The 16,093-nt window shown below is 34.7% G+C and overlaps 1 protein-coding gene across 1 annotated transcript in view; it reads right to left on the minus strand.

The window, feature by feature from the left end:
• The window catches only part of ADGRV1 (adhesion G protein-coupled receptor V1), a 424,156-nt gene that overhangs the window by 392,087 nt on the left and 15,976 nt on the right, over positions 1–16,093 (minus strand). The window contains 8 exon segments of the mRNA XM_023749230.1: positions 435–701; positions 1,693–1,816; positions 2,906–3,069; positions 4,271–4,451; positions 5,167–5,352; positions 5,446–5,572; positions 10,281–10,504; positions 12,992–13,168. Coding sequence (XP_023604998.1) covers positions 435–701; positions 1,693–1,816; positions 2,906–3,069; positions 4,271–4,451; positions 5,167–5,352; positions 5,446–5,572; positions 10,281–10,504; positions 12,992–13,168 — 1,450 coding nt within the window.

A 16,093-nucleotide genomic window follows, 5' to 3' on the forward strand; every position in this document is an offset into this window, starting at 1 on the left:
TTGCCATTCATTGTGGCTAATAGCTTCAGAGAATTGTCAAACAGCCAGTTGGGTTCAGCCACCTACAGAATACATCTTCCCAACCAGTATGCCCAGCACCCTGCTAGGAGAGCATGTGGTTACAGAACTCTTGATGCCCCATGCCCTTGGGTGTCTAGACGAGGCTTAGCATAGCTTTATCTAGATTTTTATTCCTTACATAATATCATAATTTTCTATGTGTGCTGTATTGTGAAAAAAGGTTACAAATAATGCCACGGAGAATTCCAGGCACATGAAGGTTCAATACATATTCTTCACCCCACCCCCACAAGAAAGCAATGAAGCAATTTTGCTCTTGAACAGTCACAGATGCTATTTAAGTACTACTTGGCACCACTACTAGACAGAAGCCCTGAAACAACAGATCTGTCATAAAAGTACAAGTTATTTACCTGTTGAGTTAAAGAGGACTATATAAAAGTGCTCATCCGTTTCTGGGATATCATCTTCGTTAACGAATACAGATATTCTCTGCTCTCTACTTCCAACCTCAAAAACAAGCGTTTCTCCTTTTTCAACAGGAACAAAGTCTCCCTCTCTTGCGGTGGCCTTCCCGTCCATGGTAGCATATTGGACGGTGCAGACAACATCAACAGATCCATTTCTGAGAACTGTAAAGTCAGCAGTCTCACCTTCCTGAACCCTCACTATGCGAGGTTCTGAAATATTCACAAAGAAAAGAAGAGACATATGAGCTTTTAGTATTCCATCTACGTTTTCAGGTCATTTATGTTTCTTCGCATCCCCACAAGAAAGTCCCCCCCCAATGTATCTTTGTTTAAAGACTCACCTCTAGTCCCAAATCCTACATGAGACCTCCTTTGCTTACATCTAGCCAATGGTCTTTCTCTTAACCTAATTCCTACAGAATCCATTGTCTTCAAAACCCAATTTTGGTGAATTAAATACGATCTGAAATCCCCTGCCTACTATTTCATATACCTCATTTCCAAATGTAAACTGTAAGTTCCTTGAGAAAAGGCCCAGATATCTTATATTTTATGTTTGTCACAGGAGTTAGCAGAAGGTTGAACAAAAGACTAATTTATAAAATACATATTAACCAAAGGTTAAGAATATGCATCAATAAAATTGAAGTTTAAAAGATTCCTGCCATTGTAAACTGGATATCTTGCAAGATGGGCTTAAGAAAGAATTAGACACCATTTAATTCTCACAAATAAAACTAAAAGATGTATCATGTGGCAAAAGACAATTCTAAAGAAACCACTGAAGTGGCAAAAATGGAGAAACCTTGATTTATATGACCATTCAATATTAGTTGCTATAGTAAGTTACCATTATGTACAGTACCCAGGCCCTGAACTAGCTACACTGTGGATTGGAAGAAGTTACATGAAAGAATATTCATTTTTGCACAAAGGAAAGAAAATAACTTGGAGTTTGAAGGTGGGGTGAACAAAGCTAACAAAACAGTACTTACTATTTTTTTCCTTCAGAAGATGCTTAAAAATATTTGTTAAAACCTCAAGAAGATCAAATAATGATCATACAAACAAATAATAAAATTATATTTAAAGAAGTATTAATTGTGCTTTATTAAAAATGTTCAGTTAAAAATAAATGAAAATGAACAAATATACTGTTTAAGAAAGACATACACTCACTCAAAAAAAATAGCAATACCACCTGCAAAATAAATGGGATCATCATTTCTTCTGATCCTCAGAATTGCAGTAGTCTTATTTCCTATTTTAGCTCCTCCAGTGGCATTAAGTAGGGTAATGGTGAATTCCTCCATTTCCTCTGGAATCTTTTGGAAAATGTCATACATGTTTTAAGTCAGGTGATTTGTACAAATAATTCCACTGTATATTCCTAAATTATTTTTATCTTTTTAAAAATATAGCTGTAATAATGACAGTGCTAATGTTCATTTTCATTTCTGAGGCAGAATCACCCTAAATTATTTAAGTAGGACTCAGATCCCCAGAATTTTCATGTGCATTCATCCGAACAGCTACTTTATTTTGACTCTCCATAAAATTTACTGTAGATAGATATCTTGCTTTAAGTTAAAAATAAAAATACTACAGTCATACAATTTCTTTAAGAAAGTGGTATATATGTTGTTTATAAGAAAAAATAGAACAGAAAAATAACTCTTTGACATATTTAGAACTGAGTTCATAATAGTAACAGAAGTTCAGCTAACTCTCAAAGGCCACTTACAAATGTTACTGAAGTTTCACCCCAGTGTGTCATAAAGACCTCATTCCCATGTCCTAACAAGATGAGGTTGCCCACAGCTCTGAGCCTCTATGAATCCCCAGGTGGACACTGTTTCTCTTTCACTTCCTCCATATGAGCTGGACTTCTTCACATGGCAAGAGTGTTAGATTTTGTCTCTAATGGGACAAGTTTGAACTAAAGGAGGTAGGCTTCCACAGCTGTTCAAAGCGTAGTTCCCCTCTGAAAGGTCCACTCCCACCGTTACTGAGTTCTTTCTCTGCATTATCTATAAGATGAACACCTGGATGGATCCATGATCCTTGTGGGCCTCGACCCTGACTCTGAGAGTGCACCATGGGATACGTGGTAGGAGGCACACTTGTTTTCAAAGGGTCTAAGAACAACCAAGCACTTCACCCCTCCCCCAACCGTGACTCCCTGATATTTGACACCTACACAGTGTCACTGGCCACTATCCGTTCTAAGAGTTAAAAATGCCTTCAGGAAACCAAAAATAGTATTTCTCATTTGGGTTACAGTCAGACATTATCGTACCTGAGTTCTTTATCAATATATTCACAACAAAATATATTACCAGATGTTTAATTATGTAATAAAACAGAATTATTAAGCAATGACAAGTAAAGAGAATTATATACGCAATACTTACCTCATCTGGAAGGGAGTAAATGGTGATATTTTTTAAAAATTCCTGATCTCCAAAGAAAACAGTCCCTTGGACAGGAAATACATCTTGTGTAAAGTCTGGACTAACCACCCATGATATACTAACGTCATCAAAGTTGCCTCGATTTCTTATTATACCATAAACAGCTGTAAAATACAAATGTGTATAATATATGTGAGCATATATTAAACAATTCTAAAATGATGAGTAAAGAAATTGCTCAAATAAGCAAACATAAAAATGAGATGACTTTTTAAAAAAAAATCCAATTATCTGCTTAGCATAGCCTGCAACGTATCTATAAAAATGCCTTAGCCTAGTCATCCCTCTGTAAGCATCTGATAAAATAAATGGATTTATCTTTTCTATCACAGCTTGGATTTTAAAAGTCATTCAGCATTGGAACGGAATAGTGATTAATTAGATACACCTATCGAAAGTCCTATAAGGATATTTGCAAATATATGCAGCTAAAGGAAGCTGCAAAAAGTGATTTCTTTACCCAGAAAGATATTGTTCTAAAAAATAAACTACTTCTCATTTCAGACCATTGCAATAGTCCCCTAGCACAGTGGTCGGCAAACCGCGGCTCGCGAGCCACATGCGGCTCTTTGGCCTCGTGGCATGGGCCACAAAGTTTCAATCGCACTGTACGTGTGTGCCCACATGTGGTATTTTGTGGAAGAGCCACACTCAAGGGGCCAGTTTGCCGACCACTGCCCTAGCAGTTACTCTTAGTTTTAAAGTTTTTCCTATATGACTCGACTCATTCTTGAGTGTCTGAATCCTACCACATATCATTAACTGAAATCAAAATATAACTGAAGGCAACAGTATCATCACAATACTATGTATGAAATACAAAAAGTAATCCTAAATATCATTTTTAAAATACCAATTTTTGCACTCCATGTAATTTCTAAGATAGACAACTGAAAGTATATACTAAGAAAATGAATTTAAATTATTAATTTCCTCTTCAGTAAACAGTAATCCTATATAATAAAAGCCTAATATGCTACGTGTGCAGTCGTCCAGTTGACCGTTCAACCAATCAAAGTGTAATATGCTAATGATATGCTAAGGCCACTCAACCACTCGCTATGACATGCACTGACCACCTGTCTGCCCCCTGTTGACCGGTTGACCAGTCACTATGACGTGCACTGATCACCAGGGGGCAGACACTCCGACAGGTAGGTTAGCTTGCTGCTGGGGTCCAACTGATCGAGACTGAGCGAGATTGGCCAGACACGCCCTGGAGCCCTCCCACAATCCCTCCCTGGCTGGCCAACCTCCCGCATCACACCAGGCCTCTAGTAGAATAGAAGAAGCAAAATAAATTACCACTATAGATATCGTCTCCTTTACTTTCATTTATCGTAACAATTAGATCATCAGAAACAAATTCTATAATCCCATGAGGATCATCATTTTTTAGAATCGTTATATTGACCACAGTAGCACTTCCCAACTTGCTTTCCCGTTCACCATGGCTGCTGAGGACCACCCAATAGTGTTCATCCAACTAAAATGAACATGTCAAATTAGGAAAAATATAAATTTGAAGTTTTCAGAGCAAGTAAATATATACATATATATTCAAGAATATTAATATAGTCAATTTTTCAGCAACATATAACTCACTCAATGTTGACAAAAGAGCTGATATTATTCCTTTAAAAAAGTTTACCATAGTATTACATATGACCCTTCTTTCCCCCCATTGACCCCTTGTAGCCTGCCCCCACCCCCGACCCAGGCCTTCACCATCCTACTGTCTGTGTCCATGGGTTATGCATATATGCATACAAGTTCTTTGGTTGATCCCTCCCCAGCCACCCACCTTCTCCCGCCTCCCCTCTGAGATTCGACAGTCTGTTCCATGCTTCTATGTCTCTGGATCTATTTTGTTCATCAGTTTATTTTGTTCATTAAATTCCATACATGAGTGAAATCATGTGATTCTTATCTTTCTCTGACTGGCTTATTTCACTTAGCATAATACTCTGCAGGTCTTTATGTAGGACAAACTTACATCATTGAAATTTGAATGCTTTACTTTGTTTTTTAAGCTTGTTTTTTTTTCCCCCTTTTCAACCACAAGCATTTCTTAACCCATTCTTGCCCCCTTTCTTTCCTATAACTCCTGGTCATTGTTAAAAATATTTCTATTTAATAATATATGTACTAGATACTATCAACTTCCCACAAAAGCACAAGGAAAAAATAAAATCCCATACCTCTGGTATTCCATCCAATCTGCTTAGCAAGGTGATTACGATCTCTCTTTCCCCAGGTTTAAATTCCAGTACCCCTGTGTTTCCATAGAATTCATTGCTATCTCTTGGCTCTACCCTGTAGTGGAGAAACTGCTTAACGAGAGCTCCCCTGGATCGAATGATGCGGAGCTCTACAGATTCTCCTTCCTTAAAAAAACAAAACAACACAAAAATTCAAATCTGTTGACGATTCTTCTGAAAATGTGAGTAGAGAACAGACTGAAGTTTCTTTCAACTTACTTTTATAACATAGGGTCCTCTGGAATCAGGAGAAAATTCAAAAATTCCCCCAGGATCATCATTTTCCAAAATAATCAGATCACGGCTAGTATATCCAGACTTCAGCACTTGATTTTCCACACTGACCCTGGAGAAGTCAGAGGGGAAAAAGGCACTCACGACCTATAATCTTACTTCTGAATTCTGCAGGCTTCTAAGGCAATATTTACAACACTTTCAGATAATTAATATGGAAGTTATTAGGAGTTTAAACCTTAAATTGATATGAGTGTATTAAAAATCACTTAACAGCAAAACAGCTTTACTCATAGCATTTATGAAAGAACTTCTGTTTCTGAATTTCTTTACATTAAAACCAAACACTGTATATGTACACCAAGAAAATAACAACCAAAGGTTTTAAATATGCTGTAATTTTATAAAGGACCAAATTTACAGATTTGTTTCAGTTTTAAGAAAACTAATTTGTAACATGTACTTAAAATATATTTAACTGAAGTTGTTTTAACTCTACATATACTTGAATTTCTTTTAAAAATTCATTACATATGATTACATTAAGTGAATAAAAGTTGAATAAGTGGAAGAAAGCCACGTGAATCAAAAATAAACAAAATTGTGATTGGATTTTAGAAATATTTTGTGATATTTCATATATTTCTATTCACCTTGATTTTAACCTGATGCATTTTTCTTTTAGTATTAAAAAAAAACATAGTACATATAAAAATGGAATTGAATGGATCTCATATGTATGACATATTAGAACAATTCCCATACATATCTCAAAAGGGTATATTAAAACAAGATGTTTTTTCTTATTTCTGGTTTTCATGTTCAGTGTATAATTAAAATGATCAAAGGACCTGGGACAAAAAGGCTCTGAGGGTTTGAAAGCCTGCATACTCTTTGAGAATTCGCAATCTTGAAAGCTGCTCTAAACCTTTCCAAATGTCACTTTCTATTGAACCAAAACGTAGTCTTGAACAGACCTCAAAATCACAATGAAGCCACAATTAATATGTAGAAAGGATAGCTCACTTCCTATGCAATAGAGAATCTGAATTAGCATCCTTCCCTAGCTTTTGGAAACCTGACAACCAATAACTAGCATACTATAGTGGCTACAGAAGGGATTAGTCAAAATAATAGGAAAGTTATTTGTTAATTGTTCATGGAGTCGTGTAATTTTCATAGCAAATTTACCCATATTTCATTCACATCAATATTTTTATTAATTAAAAATTCTTCTGTCCACATAAGCTAGGAGACAGTATAACTGAATCAGAATATATTAATCAGATCACAGCTAGTATATCCAGTCTAAAAATCCATTTGAAGCATTAAACAAATAATTTGTTTTAACTTTCTTAAAATATGCTTACCCGAACATAAAAAGGCAAAAATTTTTTAAACTGAGAAAATGTAGGCAGAAATTGTTTGGATACAAATCAATGGAAGAAATGAGAGTTTTTATTACAAATTCTCTGTTAAACAAACTATAAGATTTACAACAATGTTAGGTAAGAATTTCACAAAGCACAATAATTTTTCCCTAGACTATGTGTAAACTATAAGGAAAGTTAAAGTTTTAAATTCTTCCTAATACGTAAATACACTAATTCTCAACCTTCTTATCAGACACCTTAAATGCATTCATAATTTGAAACTCAAGGGGACAAATGACTTCACATAAGCTCCCCTTTTCATTAAAAAATAAAAGTACACACAACGCATGCACAGGCAGGTGGACAAGCAGCATTTCTCAAGACCTGTGCTCATGCAGAACAGCAGCTGTTTCCAAAACAATGGCTTGCAAAGCAAAATGTTGAATCACCAAAAACCAGGCGTTATGTTGCACACTTACCCAAAATACACGACAAACCTTTCAGTTTCTACTCTGTCAACACAAAAAGAAGCGTGGGAAGGGGAAATAAGAAACAGACACCATTTGCCAAAGTCTCCCTGACACAGAAACTTAGAGTGGCAAGGTAAGAATAAATTGCCCCCTGTGAGCTAGTAATGTCCACTTTATGGGGACTCTGCACACTGGGTTCTTTGCTCTTGACAAACGCTAGCAAGGGGTTCGGCAGTTCCCACTTAGGGAGCATGACCCCATGGCCAGCCAGCATGTAAAACCCATGGAAGACATTCCTTTCCAGGCCGGCTCCCAGGCGCTGTGGCCTGCCAAGCACTGCATGCTTACAAACCGCAGCAGCTGAGCAACTTTCATTCAGCCTGGCTTACAATTACTTAGTAGCTTTAATTAGTTTTGGGGGGGGGGAACCCTCCATCCTCAGATCTAAAGCCAGTTTAGCTTTGAAAAAATAAAAACTCTATAAGCAGAGAAAAATATACCTCTCATTTGCACAGGAATATACTCAAGGCGCCATATCATTATATCATTTCATTATGACATCTATTTACTCAAATATAACTTTATATCAAGAAAGCTAAGCACTTTTTCAAATCCTCAATGAAGTGCACTTTCAAAACAGCATTGGAAAACACATGTCAAAATATACAGACCTCTGGCTTCACTTTTAAAGTCAAATGACACTATAAATAAAAGGTTATATAGCACATATATCAAAATTTTAAAAAATAAATTGGCATATAATTGTTAATTTGGGGAAAACTAAACAATAAAATATTTTAACTGGTATGGTATTAAAAGCATTATAATTTGTTTAATACCAGGGCAACTTTTACCTAAATTTGACATTAAAAGAAAACTATAAACTGTAAACACAATAGAGTGTTATTTTTTGTTGCAATATTATATTGTAACTTCTTTTAATCACATATACTAGGATTCATTCATTCTTTCATTTTAGTTTTATTAAAAATTTGCAAGCCTCAAATGAAAGATTTGATAAAATTATTTCAGGTAGCAGAGTTTATTCTCACATTTATTTAACTAAATATAAATATGTCTTTGAACACTCAAATGTAATTAGCTCATTCATGTTCATGCATAGAGGTAATACAAGTATGCATTAGTTACTAATTGAATTAAAACATTTTAGTATAATTTTGAACAAGTATCATCTATTTCAAAAAAGAGAAACCAATGATTTCTGAAATTCTCTACATCACTATTTGTATTTCCTTGTGAATGTTTTTTACCAATAGGAAAGAAAGAGGAAAACCAACTTAAAATTATATTTAATTAATTTCAATGGTGTACATCAGGGGTCCTCAAACTTTTTAAACAGGGGGCCAGTTCACTGTCCCTCAGGCCGTTGGAGGGCCGGACTATAGTTTAAAAAAAAAACTATGAACAAATTCCTATTCACACTGCACATATCTTATTTTGAAGTAAAAAAACAAAACGGGAACAAATACAATATTTGTATTTGCATGTGGCCCTCGGGCCGTAGTTTGAGGACCCCTGGTTTACATGATAAGGTTAAAAATTACTATTCTGAAAGAATATGAAGAACAGTTACAATGAACTAGCAGAGGTAAAATTTAAATTATTCTTCAAACATTTAGTTCAGAGCAGAAACTCTCAGCTACATGTTTGGTTTATAATTACTGTTCATTTTGCTTTAGTTTTTTTAAGACTTTCCACTGATTTAGTAAGTACTTGAAACTAGCTTAAAGAAAAAAATGATAATTTTCAGTTTACATTTTACTACATTTAACTGATTTTTTATCATATGAAATTTTTTAAGGTTTAATGTAAAATACATATTGTAACCATTAAGTCACTTGGACAGTGGGTATGTGTTGTTTTTATTTTTTTGCTTTTTTTGTCAGCTTGTTTTGTTGTTGTTTTATTTTACTTTTAATATGAAAAAGAAAGCAAGCATAATGTGGTTCTGAAACCGAACCAACTGAACAGTGGATATTCAATAAAGTTCCTTACATTCTGTGTTTTCTTTCTCATAAAAACACAATGACTCATCAGTTTTATGAAATGTGTTCATCAAAACACCTTCAAAGAAAAACCTACAAGAGTCTCATAGTAAAATATAGAAAGCAACAGGGGTCACATAAAATAATTCCTACTCTAGTCCTGACTAATATAGTACAAAATAATGCCTATTAAATTTATCTATAAATTTTACTGTTTTAAAATATGAACTTATCAAAGCCTTCAAGTAACATTAACTTTAATATGTTAACATCTTTAACATAAAGAGAACTATAGTACATAAGTTTCATTTTGATTTTTTTTAAATAACATCTATTAAATAGGTTTTTATTTTTATTTTTGGAAAGGTTTTCTGAATTACTGAAAAAAAAGACTGATGATTGTGATGTTTTCTTAATATAAATGACCCACTGAAAAATGTTAATTAAATCCTTATTATTACTGAAAATAACTCTTAAATTTGTATTATTTTGATTCTCTGGAATATAAGCATTACTTAATGTTTAAATTCCATGAAAAAAAAAGAGAGAATTTTATTACATGAAGATTAACAGTTCCTTTGAAGTCACTCAAAGGAGCTCTAATCCTCTCCCGTGTTGAAAATGAAGCTAGCAGAACAGTTTTCTTAATCTAATATTTTAGATTTGTTGCTGCCTATATTTTTTAGTACAGCAACATATTAGCTATGCTTAAGATTTATTTGAAACCAGCTATAAGTTCTCTATCAAATCTTTCCTCACAATGAATAGCAGGGTAAAAGTTCATGATGTCAAAATATTTACAGTCTAACCAGAAGCCATCAATAAACAAAGGAATAGTTAGGAGCCCAGCATATTATCTCTTAGTTTTTTCTTTTTACTTTATAAGGAGAAAAGAATTGAAGCAAAAAAAAATTATTTCTGAAAATTCGAATATATAAATGTTACTGAGCATTACCAAAATGGCTTATTACCTGTCTAGAGAAAGTGTTACTGTCTCATTCATTTCCGGTATGTCATCAGCTTTGACAGTAATGTTGATTGTTGTGTCACTTTGGCCAGATAAAAATACAACAGAGCCATTAAAGGGACCTATATCGTCCAGGGTCACTGCTTTTGAATTAGAGCCAGAGGGCTTCAAACTCCAATAGACAGTAGCCTGGCCATCAGTTCCATCCCGATGTAAGGGAATGTATACCTTATAAAGAAAAAACAAAAGAGAACAATTTCTTATATACTCACATACTGTCTATGCTTTTCAGTGATTGCGTTCACATGTTATTATATGAATATATGTATTCTTTATAGAAAATTAAACTGTTAAAGGGCATTAAAAACATGTGCACAAGCCTTTTCCTTAAGCTTGGAAATAATTTTAGATAGAACTATATTTATTAGTTTTTGTTCATCAAATTACTAACAAAATTGCCCCCACCAAAAAAGATGCCTAACCAGGGATGTCTTAACAAAAAGACTTAAATATTTTAAAAGACAGGATGATGAAAAAACATAGAACAATTTGACTAAAAAGTAAATTTCAATCTGAGGTTCTCTGAAAAATGAAATTAATCTAATGTCACAATATAAACAAAAATAAACCTTTGTGAGATTACAATGAGAAAATTATGTTTCATAAAATACATCCTAAAATGATAGGTGGCAACATAAGAAAATAATGTAAGTAACAATAAGAAATGTTTCTAACTAATATAATAAATGCGGTTCAAACAAAATCAGATATTCAAATCATGGCTCTGGGTTACCTAGGGCAAGTTACTTAACCTCTCTGATCTCAATTTCCACATGTGAAATGAAGTTAGTGATTCCCTGTTTTGCAAGTTTGTGGTGAAGATTACAGTACATCTCCACAGTATGAACGAAATAAATAAAAGCTATTATAATAATTCTAAAACAAATTGGTAATTTTACTTAAGTGTAGTACACATTAAATATATAATAAAAGGACACCATAGATCATGATGTTTTTTCAAACAAAGAATATAAATGATTATTTAATTGTAGACACATTATTCTGTTTAAACTCCTAAATAAGGTATCCTCTTTGCTCTTTGTCCTTCAACACAGTCCATCTTTGAAAAAATTAAAATTAAAAAGAAGACATTTTCCTCACTAACCATTCTGTGAATTTGGCTGGAAATGGTCAGGGCTGGAGACTAGAGCGCAAAGATTCTTAGGGAAGACAGAAAATGTAACAGAGGGTTGTACCCTTAAATGACCAGAGGGAGTGGGCTAGTCCAGGCTGTAGATGGGACAAAGAGAAACTCCCACTTTCTCTGCAGTTTCCCAGGAGGGAAAGAATGAAAGTTCATGGAGCCCAAAACTTTTCCCCGAAAAGCTAATTTCCAAGGGAAGCACGTAAAATGGTAAATTTATAGCTTTATAAGATACATGAATAAAATGAATCCACACTTTAAGAAAAAGCTAAATCCTTTTTAGTAGGTTTCCCTTTTTAGTATATTAAGAATAATAATAAAAAATGAAAACTATCTTGAAAAATGGAGCTCCTCTGCCAATATATAGAATCAAATACATAAACAAAGGAAGTTGTGGCCACCATATTTTGACATGGGGCTTTGATATCGTAAATTGCTCTCCTCATTCCTGATCTGAACCTCAAACCAATTTAAATCATATGCAAGTGTCTGAGACCTGGAAGGGTCAATGTAATATGGTTCAGGGAATGGTAGAACTGAAGGTCACTAGATAGATGGTGGGAAAATTCAACCAGGGTAGGGGCAGAGGGAGGGATGTTGTTTCTGTGAGCATGCTTTTGTGTGGTGTAGGGTATGGGAGTAACCAATAATTTGCCCACATATATAATACAAAATTCCTGAGATTAGGCATTCCACAATTTTACCACCATCACCTCCACTACCAAGCATAGTACCCCAGTACTGCCCAGGCAGGCATGATTAGCTTTCAGAAATGAATGAGTGAAATGCACCTGTGGTATATACCACTTAGCGTATATATATATATATATATCACTAGAGGCCTGATGCATGAAATTCGTGCACGGGGGGGGGGGGGGGGGTGTCCCTCAGCCCGGCCTGCGCCTCTCTCAATGTGGGACCTCTCATTCCTAACCGCCTGCCTGCTCGCTCCTTACCACCCACCTGCTCACACCTTACCACTTGGCTCACCGCTTGGCTGCCACAGACACAGGAGAGGCTCCCGCCACTGCTGCTGCACTCACCAGCCGTGAGCCCAGCTTCTGGCTGAGCTGCGCTCCTGCTGTGGGAGCGCACTGATCACCAGGGGGCAGCTCTTGCGTTGAGCATCTGCCCCCTGGTGGTCAGTGCATGTCATAGCGACTGGTTGTTATGGTCGTTCCACTGTAACAGTCGTTGGGCTTTTATATATGCAGATGTTTTGGCTATCACTCTATCACATGTCATAGCATTATCCAAAAGCAGCCGCATCAAAAAATACTGCTTTTGCTGTGAGCAAATAAAATCTAATTTTATTTTATCAAATATGAAAAAAGATTATGGAAAATCACACATTCATCAGTTACTTATTTCAAACTACACATTGAAGCTGGCTATAAATGGTGAAGCTTTTCACTACCTATTAACTCTATATGCTAACCCTCTAAAAAAATTAGTGTCTGTACAATATCTCAAACTCAGTAAGCCCCATTGATAAGAGAAAGCCTACTTACCACTTCAGCAGGGGAATCTTCTGGTTCATGCAAAATGATCGGAAGGTTGCTAATAAAGCCAATTTCTCCATTTGCAATATCTGGAGTAACCGCTAAAGAAATATTTCGGATTTTCCCAAATCTAGGACTGATAGGTGGAATTGGGGGATTTATGTTCACCAACTCCACAGTTTCCAACTATAATAAACAAAACAAAAAAAAGAACAGAAATTTTAAAATAAAAAAGTCTTAATTGCATGGGGCAACAAAGTAAACATGGATAAAGGCTACGAATAACTTAGCAACTTCATTCTCTTTCTTCTTCCCTCTCCATCCTGTTTCAATCTCCTGCACTGGCTTCTTGAGCTCCTTCTGCTCCTCAGTTATTATTATTTCCCAGAGTTTTTTCTAAGCCCTTTATCTTATAATTTTATACCCTCTCTCTAATAATCTCTAGATATCTCCTGCAAATGTCAAAAAGTTTATAGACCACCGCTATTAGATACAACATAAATGTCACATAGAAACTTTGCAGATAAAATATCAAAAATTGAAATCACTATCTCTGTTTCATGTCCCCTCACCACTACCACCACCAGCACCACCATCTGCTCTTCTTCCTTGTTACCTATACCCAGCCATCTTGACCTTAAAGCCAAGTGTCAGAGAGTTGTCCACATCTCTTTCCTCTCTTCCACTGGTCCACAGCTCTACTCAATCACCCAAACCCCTTCTCTGCCAGAGAATATACAACCATTGAAACTCCAAATGTGACTTAGTATGCCTTTATATTTAAAGAAATGCAACACCTGTAAAACATGGAGTGTCCCTGTAATTAATGAACATGACCACCAGAGTAACTTTGATGGTGCTCTCCTCATCCAGAATAGCCTCCCTGCATCATTTCACAAGTCCAAAGTGTACCTGCTCTTAAAGACCAATTAACATTTCCCTCTCTTCCATGAAGATTTCCTTGGATCTTCTAGCCCTTTCTATTCTATTTGTTTTGGAACTTCTATTGTTATTCTAACTAAACTTAGACTTAATTATAAATTTCACACATTGCTTGCTTATGATCATTATGTGTGTTACAGATTTTCATTTCCCAACAGGATTAGAGAGTTCTTGTGAGTTTGTGTCCTTCTCAGTACTTTCCCAATACTTGACATAGATCTCAAACTACAGCAGCTACACAAGAAATATTTGTTGATTCATCTCTCCAACATAAACTGAGCTCTGTAGGAATCCTGATCTATCACAAATTTTCAACATTTAATGTTCTAACTTTTCAAAATCCAACTTATCAATCTTCAGAGTATTCACTTAAATGTAAAAATAATCGTTATAGGACTGCAAAAAGCATAGCAATTTTAAGTTAAAAAGCAGTTTTGAACTTAACAAAACATTATGGATCTCTCACTCGAGAGCTCTCTATTAGGCTTTGTAATGTGGAAACAACTGTAATTTAAGTGGGTTTTCCACAAGTGGACTGAACTGGTACTGATCCCTCATATACTCTTAAAATTTTTTTATGAACATTATACATTTTAAAGGGCAAAATACATGCCTTTTAAAAAATGTCACACACTTTGCCTTGAAAATCATATGCAGGAGAAAGATATTAAAAATTCAATATTTGGTAAACATACATTTGAGTCAATGAAAAAAGAAATTAGATTGACAAATTTTGCCAAAAATTAGTATATAAACTGAGTCAAGTAAAATAAAATGTGTGATTCCTTAGTATATTGAATTTACCTTATAAAATAAATAAAATATAAATAGCTAAAACCACACAAGTATAACTGTTATTCTTTCTAGAGAAAAGGAATATCTATATACCCATACACATATATATTTATCTTTAAAAACAGCACAAAGAATAAAATAAAATATGTATATTTGAATGGCATAAAATATAAAGTATGCATTGTTTAGAGGCAAAGATGTTGGTAAAATACACTGGTCATAGGTAAGCACATGTCTGTGAATGAACATTCTCATTCCCACGTATTCACAAAGCTCTAAACTGGTAATACTGTTTAAAACATGAAGGGGAAAAAAACTCAATATAATTTTACTTTAAATCTTTCTAAAAAGAAAGAAAGAAAATAAGTCATATTTACATTTATCAAAAGTTAAAGAATTCTAAAAAAAAAGTTAAAGAATTCTAAATACCATATTTTGAAAATTTTAAAGAAAGAAGGTATAGAAGGCTATAAAATGAACTGATTAAAAAGAAAATGCTAATTTTACATAGCTTATTTCCTGGTCTCTAAGCCTTTTTGTCTGGGTTCCTTAAGCATCTGCTAAATCAAACTGTTCCATTCATACAGAGTTGTTCTTTGCTTTCAGACAGTTTGCAACTGGGGCGGCACATTAGTAACCCCAAGCTTGCCAAAAGTTGTATCTCAGACTGATGTATGTAGCTGAGAGGATCACTGAAGAATGCGGAGCTCATGTCTCAGATTCTCCTTTCTTCAGTTTCATTCAACTTTCCATCAGAGTCTGATGCCTCCTATTCTTGAGTTGCTCATCCATTATGCACTATACAAACTACACAACCTTCTCATTCCAACCGGCCTTCCAGGACCTACAGCTATTTTGAACCTCAAGAAACTGTGTCAGTGACTAATAATGCCTTTTTTTCCCTACAGTGTTAAATTAAAATGTCTGCACAGTGAGAGCTTTGTTTTTTAACTGAATATGCAAACAGATAAAGAACTGAATTCAGAATGAGTGGTGCAAACAGATTTCCAACATGGGATCACCAAAAACTCAGACTTTACATGATTCTTCAAGTGTTACCTTACTTTTCAAGTGTCACCAAAAACACATTGTCATGTTCATGTAGAATGTTGAAACATAAACTAGCTAGGATAATATCTGACCCTATCTAAGTTTCTTAATAAGGTTTTGTTTACTTAAGGATTCTCTGCAGCTACTTGGCTAGAGATATTGAAAGATATTTTTAAAAAACTAAAAGTTTAATATAAAAGGCTACTAATATTGTCATCCGTAGTAAAAAGTGGTTGAGGCAGCATAAGAAATCAGAAAACTAGACTGGGAACAGAAAAGTCCTCTACAAATCAAAATCAACACTTCTGCATTATCAGTCTTCAA

Source organism: Myotis lucifugus, unplaced genomic scaffold (assembly GCF_000147115.1).
Source record: "Myotis lucifugus unplaced genomic scaffold, Myoluc2.0 scaffold_0, whole genome shotgun sequence".
Lineage (NCBI taxonomy): Eukaryota > Metazoa > Chordata > Mammalia > Chiroptera > Vespertilionidae > Myotis > Myotis lucifugus.